Source organism: Notothenia coriiceps, unplaced genomic scaffold, assembly GCF_000735185.1.
Source record: "Notothenia coriiceps isolate Sejong01 unplaced genomic scaffold, NC01 NC01_scaffold00021012, whole genome shotgun sequence".
NCBI lineage: Eukaryota > Metazoa > Chordata > Actinopteri > Perciformes > Nototheniidae > Notothenia > Notothenia coriiceps.
Window position 1 is genome coordinate 59,449 of NW_011353713.1, and position 9,769 is coordinate 69,217.

A 9,769-nucleotide genomic window follows, 5' to 3' on the forward strand; every position below is an offset into this window, starting at 1 on the left:
TCTAATGTCCGAGTGCAAGTGAATGCAGCACAAGACGCGAGCCTTGTAACCCCTACCCCCCCCCTGGCGCGAGCTTGGAAATATGATTGGCGGCGATTTCATTTGAACGGGAGAACAGCGCAAAACGAGAAGCATTTCGGATACAAGTAGACAGAAGGAATGAGGTATTTGCGGTCAGGGTATGGCTGGGGTAGGCTACAGCCATACCAATAAATGGCTTAGCCCCACCATGAAAAATGATGTGAAAGTAAGCAAAATAAAGTCTGCCAACTCGCGCCGAGTAAATTGCACAGACAGCAGTTAGTAAGATTGATTTCAGTAGCCACTTGTCAAGAAATACCGAAGAATAGAAACGGTTTTGAACACTTTTGTCACGTAGTGATAGTCTTCTCAATAGAACATCTTTGATAATGTCTTCTGGCCAATCAGAATCAAGATAACGGCGTGGTGTTGTTGCAGGAAGTCCCGACGGAAAATACTTTTGCTGTAGTACATCTCTACTATATACATCGATACAACATTACGTGTTGAATGAAATAAGACCCCACGTTTTAATGATTTATTATTATTTATTTATTTTATTTGATGAGGTGTGTGGGCTGTCTTTCATTTTTACATACAGAACAATGGAGGCTATCCACCCTTATCCACAATGTAAAGTAATTCACACAGCCTCTTCTCTCAGTGAGGAGCAGCAGGTTCAGCTTTCAGTAACAAAGTAACAAAAAACAAAGTAACAAAAAACTAAAAAGGCATTAATTTTTTTAAATATGTCGTGTAGTAATAGATTTTTTTTTTTTTCTCAAGAGAGTAGCCTACCAGAATGTGTATTTTATGTTAGTATTTAAAAAAATGTCCTGGGGGACAATCCCCCCAGACCCCCCTGCAGGGGTTGGGTTTTCAGCATGTCAACTCTTTCACCTGTGGAGAAATTGCAGGATTGGCTCCAGGTCGCCCTTTTTATTTACTACAGTTCAATTTGGATTGAGACAGGGAAATAATCTAAACCTCGAGCGTGGCGTTTCACTGTCAAGGGGAGCGTGCATTTAATTACATTGCAAGTACTGACTTGAGCCCCACCACTGTATGGGTTAGCCCTACCATAGATTACCCAACAAAAATACAATGGAGCCGCAACTGCAGACCCGTATTGCGCATGCGCAGATCTAAGATCCAGTAGAAATGATAAAAAAGTCAAAGACTGCTGCTTATTGTTCTACTAGGCCAAAATATTGTCAAAGAGTATATGAGAGTGAGAGTGTGTTAATTAATATATTTGGCAGTTTGGATTAAGTCTGTAGATTTGTCTGTGTGTGTTTCATGTATAGGCCTCTCACGATAATTAATTTTGTTGGATACATTTTCCCGGAAATTATTGCGATAAACGATAATATTGTCGGCACCGTTGTATGACCATTTTAGACCACTGACATAATGATAATATATAATAATAATTCAAGTACATCCTTTCAAACTGCTAGTCACATCCTCATGTAATTGGCAATTTATCGAGTTCATTTTTATTTATCGTACGATAAGTCAATTAATTGCTTATTGCGACAGGCACACAATAAAACAGTGGAAACAAACATGTGTTTGACTTTCATTAGTGAATTAAACTGTGTGCCCTTTATAGTCTTTGTCCAATATTGTGTATTTGTATATATTGTATATATATGCTAAGGTCACGCTGCTGACACAATAGCAGTCATTTTGTGCGCATATGTGTATTTAAACCCATGATATCAAAATCTCACTCCCTCCAGGTACCCAAGTTGGCAACCCTGCTATAATTATCTGATCAAATGTGTAAGTTAGCCGGATGACTAGTTTATTATCAAAAGGAGTAAACTAGTATCATTTCCAAAAGTGAAGGAAATATCATTCATAACTACAACATCACCTGAAACATAATTTAAATGTTTTAGCATTGACATTAGCTTATGCTACCTAGCTATGCCTACAGATCAAATATACCAGCAACCAATAACATTTTTAGTAAAATCAGATGCCTGCTTTCCTTTACTTCTGTGTTAAATCAAGGATGTGTTGTCTTTAAACAATGACTACACATTAGAGTAGTACATTATCCCCCTATAGCTATTAGTTTGGAAGCAGGTTACAGAAAAATGCATTTTGGAGCAGAAAAAAACCACAAACAGATTCACACATTAATTTTTCAATTTTTATTAACATTGCAAAATAGTGCAAAAGGCTTTCGGCTTTGGCGGGAGTCTGTGCTCTCCAGGTGCCCTATTGGTTGTAAACACGTATGTATCATTGTGTAATGGAAAGCCTGACAAGCATAGCAACAGTAACCAACAGAGGAGGGGCTTAGCAAATTATCAATTCCTCCAATATTCCCTGGTGCCATATAGACTATTTAGATTAGTGGAAATACACCACTCTTTCCTTGATGAAAGCAGGTATGATAAACCCCCATCCACTTTTTCAGGGCTTTCACTTTCATTAAATTGTTACCTGAATGTACTTCAACGCTAGGTCATGCAGCCAGAGGAGACAATTACACTGAGTAGCGATTATTTAACCAGTCAGATCCCCCCCTTGTCACCCGGCCCTTCTCCAATCTCTCTCTCCCTGCGTCTAGACGGAATAGCTCCCACATGACACATTTAAGTCTTTATCTATGCCCAGAATATCTTTGCAGGCATGTGAGAGGACAGAAAGGACAGCATTGTTTCCCACACCAGCCCTTCCAATCCCAAGACCCCCGCCGTTTTCTGCCCTCTTCAACCAGCCCTAAAAATGACCGTCACCCCCTGCGAGAGGGAAACCACTCTACACACACTCATCCTAAACACATGCTCGCGCTAATTCTGCAATCCATGTAACGACCTCTGAGCTTTATGCCCACCACCTAACTGACAAAAAAACAGGCCTAAGGGTCAAATACATTATTTGTACACTTTTTTCAGGTCTTCTCTTCATTAACTTTTAAGGAAAATGTAACGAAAAATGTGTAAACGAGTCAAAATCAGAGGTGTGACAGAGGAAGGAATGTGCTTCTCTCGAATCCCAGTGGTTTCTCTTACATCATCAGAAAGTGTGTGTTTTTGTGTGTGTTGGATCCCCTCGGCTTCCAAAAGACTTAAGGGGGCGTCTTCTTTTCCACTTTGGCTGACCCCCTATCAGCAAAGGGTGATAGTCACAGAACTTATCGTGTGTGTGTGTGTGTGTGTGTGTGTGTGTGTGTGTGTGTGTGTGTGTGTGTGTGTGTGTGTGTGTGTGTGTGCGTGTGCGTGCGTGTGTACAGTATGAAGCCTGTGATAACAAAGCCTCAGTTGAGCTATTGTAGTGACAAAATAAATACACATTTTTGCCAAAGCACATTATACACAATGGTATAGTTTTTAAATTGCAAAGAACAAAGCATTAAACACCCATAAAAAATGTATTTCAACATATGTCCAAGGTTCAGATAAAGAATATAGCCTCTTTGCTAACTCAGGCTCGTTAACACTAATATTTGATAATCCTTTAAATATATGTCATCTAAAATATAGAACGGAAGATAAAAGTAAAACAAGCATTTTTTTATAATAATAATTTATGAAACACGTTTGGTCTCTAGTTTTTGTGAGAGAGTGTTTTGTAGTGGAAAGCTGGTGACGCTGGTGTGACACACTGTGACACTCCAGGACCTCAAGGAATCCCGTCGTGTTTACTGTGTGGTTGCCAGGCAACGCAGGAGCATGTTGGAAAAAAGCCACTGGTAGGAAGCGCTGCAGCGTGCAGCACAGGCGCCATGTTGACCCCCCCCCCCGCTACCCTCCCATATCTTTTTGGAGAAATGCGTCAGAGCGCTCTTCATGTCATTGCCTCTGCAATATGTCCAGCGTGTAACGTCCAAAACCTGTTTGTGTCAACAGCTTCATATGTTGAGACACCGAGCCAAGAGCAGCATGTGTTTATGTGAGAGTGACAGCAACACACTCAGAGTGAGGTGTGTGTGTGTGTGTGTGTGTGTGTGTGTGTGAGCTACTCCATCATACAGAATAACAAATGTCCTGTTGAAGGCAGAAAAAGAGTTTGACTGAAAATATATATTTGTTTCTTCATATTTGGAGAGGGGAGAGTCATCAATCATCATCATTACATTATGTTATTTATTTTATAACCTTATTAACCCTATTTTCATTGGGTTTTTGAAATATAGTTGAACTATAGCAGTGAGTGCAGGCATTAAGGAAACATTAATAAATAAATAAACGATTAAAAACAGAAATTAAACAAGTCAATATTCAAGTTATTCATGTAAAAACTGACGTCTGTCTCATAGGAAACGAGATGACTTAAATACCTAAAAAGATAAACTGTCATCATTGAGGACAAACACCCAGCCAGAGAGATAATTCACATTTCTATTTAAAACTGCATGGCATAATTAGATATTTTGTGTTGTTGTTTGTGTTATTTAGGAAGACTATGAGGTGACCCCGGATGAGAAAAGAAAATGGAGAGGGGACCAGATCGTCAAGACTTTTCTCTCAAAAGAAGTACGTTCCTTTATCTGATCAATTTTATAACCTTTTTTTCTCCACATTATGTTGTTAAAGTGCATTCAGTATCCTTTTAAAGTGATTGATAATTGCATCCTGTGGAAAAAGCAGACAATAATCTTGAGTTAGAGCTGTAGGAAACACTCACAAGCGTTCTCACAAGGATGTACTAACTCAATGTACACATTAAATGTACAAAACACAGCAGTTATGCATGTTTCTCCTGATGTAGTAAGGCGAAATAAAAAGCAATGTATTTGTGTATTTGTGGCGTATGTCACTGTGTTTGTTTACATTTGTTGTTGTGTATGTAGTCCCCTCAGCGTGTAGACATAGCGGAGGATTTTGGAGAAGAGTGTAGAGAAAACCTTGAGCTGAGTCCATGTAAGGAGATCTTCAGCAACTGCGGAAAGTGAGTCTCCCCTCCTTCTTTATTCCCTCTCCCCTGTCTCACTGTTTTCACTATACAACAAACAGTAAACATACTGCTGCCTGAATGATAGCGTGCATTATCTCAGTTTAACTGTTGTTGTGTTGCACCAGGGTCCTGCATGACTACCTGAGAGGAGCTTCGTTCTTGGACTACCAGAACAGCATGTACTTCGACCGATTCCTGCAGTGGAAGATGCTGGAGAGGTACGCAAATATAAGAATAGACATGTAAATATGAATATGTAAATAGGGTGGAGATTTAAATGTTAGATATCACTGTGAAACTTGCCCATGTGCACAACTTACACAAAGACGATTATTTTCTAAAATGTGGTCTAAAATGCTATGTTTAAATTAAGCAACTGAGGCATTATCTTATTAAATATATGCTTCATTTTCAGAACCTAAACATGGGATTAATCCAACTTGAAAAGCTTCTTGTTAACATGTATAAAGATAACGTTTCCAACTGAGGGAATTTCTAAAATCTCCTTGTATCACACCATAAACACTGACAACGGCCATAAAAAAAAGTATTTTGACAATTTTTTGATGAATATATGTTATGTTATGTTTTCAAGACAGTGAAGGTGAATAGGGTATAAACGATGAACTAATATATATCAGCATAAAACTTCCATATATATAATGGAGTTCAAGTTTTCTTTGAATGTCCCCTGTAGTTGATTTATTAATGATAATATCATATTAATGAATACTTGCGTTAATATGATTGTTATTTTTTGTGGCGGTGACTATAGAGCTACATATCTACTTTATACATTTTGGTAATTTAATCTATAAGAAAGCATATTTTTTCTTATAAAGTGATTCGGTATTTTCTATGTAAAGTCTTAATCAGAAAAGTAAATATTAACTTTAGCTGTACATGTAGTAGGGATGCCAGCGATTATTCGAATATTCGTTACAGTCTCCATAATCGAACATTATTTTTAAAATTCGATTTTATTTATATATTTTTTTATTATTATTTATCTTCTTTTTTTTTTTTCCTGGCTTAGTTTCAAACAAAATATAGACTAATGCTAATAATAGTAATAGTATTAATAATTGTAAATGGCCATTGGTCACACCACCAGTTTGTTTTACTGTAAACTTGGAGGAAGCCAGCAGCAATCAATTATTATTCGCCAGGGCTGTCCGATTTTCGATTTTGATCATGGTCAGTTTCTGGCATCCCTAAATGTAGTGGAGTAAAAGTACAATTTCTTTAAATAAATGTATTTATAAAATAGCATTACATTTAGATACTCAGGATATAAACAAGTACATCAAAATGTAATTGTTTGATACTTATTTGCAATGCAATCTTGATTTAACTTTCAGATGTTACTTTCCTACAACAGTAAATCATTTTTAAGAAGAAAACAAATAAAGAATCTTGACTTGTGCGTCACTTCGGAGACTCTTTAGAGCAGTATGATGACTCTAGACAGGAACATAATTTCATGCAGAGTGCATATCAAAGGCCGTTGGAAGTAAACGGTAGGCTTTTAGACGAGCCTTAATTGTATCCGTGTCTGGAAAGTGAAATTGCGTAGGAGAGGCCCCACCCTCAGCACAGGAAATAGACTCAGGATGATATTGAGTTCCGCTGATAACATCTCCGTTCTAATCGATACTATATGAGCGTCTATTAATGGATCTCGCTGTTTCTGTGTTCTGTCAGGCAACCAATCACTAAAGACACGTTCCGGCAGTACCGAGTGCTGGGGAAGGGGGGATTTGGAGAGGTAAGAGTTGATCACATGATGATACAGATATATGTTGATGCCCAGATTTGAATGACAGCAATGTGGGAGATACCATGTTGTTCTTCTACCTCAGGTGTGTGCCTGCCAGGTCCGAGCTACAGGGAAGATGTATGCCTGCAAGAAGCTGGAGAAGAAGAGGATAAAGAAGAGGAAAGGGGAGTCCATGGCTCTCAACGAGAAGCAGATTTTAGAGAAAGTCAACAGTAGATTTGTTGTGAGTAAACGTATAAGAAGAATTTAAATGTTCATTTACAGAAAAAAGGTTATTACCTCTGTGATCACCACCCTGAACAAACTGTTCTCAGACCTGGTAACACTGTTCTTGTCCATTTTAGCTTTAAGATTTTAAATTGCTATCTCACTTATGAGGCGATGCCTGCGAGCTAGTTCAGGCAGTCAACTCGAGCACCAATGATTCATTAACACGTGACGCACCTCGTCCCTCTTACAACCAAACACATTCTCCTAAACATGCCGCTCTATTTAAGCTGCCAGGTCTTCCTGCCTCTGCCTCGCTATGCTGCTGCTCCACTGCTGTGTTCACTTGCTATTGCTACGTTCATGTTCCTGCTGCTGTGTTTCATGCTGCTGCTACTTGCCTGCCCCACCACCACCCCAGCTCCACCTGTAGGCTCGGGGGATAGTTATCTAATCATCACTCAATGTTCTTTGTAAATCTGTGGAGTGATGAGGCCCGAGCCTAGACGCCAAACTCAAACTACAGTGGGGCAAAAAAGTATTTAGTCAGCCACAAATTGTGCAAGTTCTCCCACTTAAAAAGATGAGAGGCCTGTAATTTTCATCCTAGGTACACTTCAACTATGAGAGACAAAATGAGAAAAAGAAATCCAGAAAATCACTGATTTTTAAAGACTTTATTTGCAAATTATGGTGGAAAATAAGTATTTGGTCAATAACAAAAGTTAATCTCAATACTTTGTTATATACCCTTTGTTGGCAATGACAGAGGTCAAACGTTTTCTGTAAGTCTTCACAAGGTTTTCACACACTGTTGCTGGTATTTTGGCCCATTCCTCCATGCAGATCTCCTCTAGAGCAGTGATGTTTTGGGGCTGTCGCTCGGAAACACGGACTTTCAACTCCCTCCAAAGATTTTCTATGGGGTTGAGATCTGGAGACTGGCTAGGCCACTCCAGGACCTTGAAATGCTTCTTACGAAGCCACTCCTTCGTTGCCCGGGCGGTGTGTTTGGGATCATTGTCATGCTGAAAGACCCAGCCACGTTTCATCTTTAATGCCCTTGCTGATGGAAGGAGGTTGTCACTCAAAATCTCACGATACATGGCCCCATTCATTCTTTCCTTTACACGGATCAGTCGTCCTGGTCCCTTTGCAGAAAAACAGCCCCAAAGCATGATGTTTCCACCCCCATGTTTCACAGTAGGTATGGTGTTCTTTGGATGCAACTCAGCATTCTTTCTCCTCCAAACACGTCTAGAAAAAAGTACTATAAGTTTGTTTCTGGTGTCATCTGACAGCTCTATGACATTGGCCATAGTGGAGTTTGGAGTGTGAATGTTTGAGGTTGTGGACAGGTGTCTTTTAAGTCCCTGGCGGCGTAGTGTGTTACTGATGGTAGCCTTTGTTACTTTGGTCCCAGCTCTCTGCAGGTCATTGACTAGGTCCCCCTCGTGTGGTTCTGGGATTTTTGCTCACCGTTCTTGTGATCATTTTGACGCCACGGGGTGAGATCTTGCGTGGAGCCCCAGATCGAGGGAGATTATCAGTGGTCTTGTATGTCTTCATTTTCTAATAATTGCTCCCACAGTTGATTTCTTAAAAATCCAGACAATGTATTTCTTGAGTTTGTTTCTCATTTGGTCTCTCATAGTTGAGGGATACCTGGATGAAAAGTACAGGCCCTCTCATCTTTTAAGGAGAAACTTGCACAATTGGGTGCGACTAAAATACTTTTTTGCCCCACTGTAAGTGGACTTTACGTTCCACAACTAATTTTCTGACAAAAAACACAATATTTCACAAGTGACATAACGTTTGGTAATGAAAGGCAGAGAGTAATGAACCTGTCATCAGCAGGTTTGTAGCCTCTTGTTTGGTGATCTTTCCGTGAACCTCTGTTGAGAGATACAATAACAGTCAAAATGAGGGTTAGTCAACAAAAGCAGGACTTCCAGTAGAGCCTCCAGCACCACAAACACCATCTCTAAACACACATGCTTAAAAATACGACATCAGCTGTTGGGGATTTCATCTAAGTAAAACGACTGTCTCATGTCACGTCATAAATCTGAATAAATAATGAATTTAGCTCTACCACACATACGCGTTCCCATTCATGTCCCACTATTGTCCAAAGGGTTCAAAGAAAGGAAACGCTTAGATGTGGCCAGACTGAGATCTAGAGCTCCTATCCTCTCTCAGGGTGTGATCAATAACTGTCAAATTTAAGAACTGCTAAAGCGAAGGGACATGGTCCCGGTTAGGAAACAAAAAAGCTGCAAGTGAATAATGTGCGTCATGCTTTTCTAATGACAACAAAAACATGTTGGGAGAGATACAGCAAACAACAAGGCTGATTCACATGGGATACCTGTAATTGGTATGTTAATTAAAGATATAAAATAGCAAAATACAATTGTCTTTTTTTGACCACTGGAGAAAAGGAAATCAGAGTATAATAACTTACGCTTTTCCCTCATGTTGGATCCTCCTCCCGCCTAGGAAGAATACAGAAACAGAAATTGGTCCATGAAAAAAATCAAAAGGACTAATAACTTATTGTTTGGACGACTATGGACTGTATTTTGTATAACATATAACATAGCACGACCATGGTGCTCTGCCAATGCCACCTGGTATGACTGGTCTGGATTGTTCTTTTGAAGCCTGAGTTTATTTCAAGCTTTGAAACCTTGAAGCGTACTTACCAACCTCTTCCACCCAGGCCTCCACGATGAGGCCCTGCTCCTCTGTGCGAACATTGGTCACCCACATCCAGCCATCCCATTCATTGTGAACATAAACGTGTCCCCTCAGGAAGCTGAAGATATGTCATTTGAA

At 39.5% G+C, this 9,769-nt stretch overlaps 1 protein-coding gene across 1 annotated transcript in view; it reads left to right on the plus strand.

Annotated features, from left to right (window-relative positions):
- The window catches only part of grk5l (G protein-coupled receptor kinase 5 like), a 20,065-nt gene that overhangs the window by 3,515 nt on the left and 6,781 nt on the right, over positions 1–9,769 (plus strand). Inside the window, exons 2-7 of the mRNA XM_010779991.1 lie at positions 3,891–3,959; positions 4,440–4,517; positions 4,835–4,932; positions 5,064–5,156; positions 6,643–6,706; positions 6,801–6,941. Of these exons, the coding sequence (XP_010778293.1) occupies positions 3,891–3,959; positions 4,440–4,517; positions 4,835–4,932; positions 5,064–5,156; positions 6,643–6,706; positions 6,801–6,941 (543 nt within the window). The remainder of the gene's footprint in view (positions 1–3,890; positions 3,960–4,439; positions 4,518–4,834; positions 4,933–5,063; positions 5,157–6,642; positions 6,707–6,800; positions 6,942–9,769) is intronic.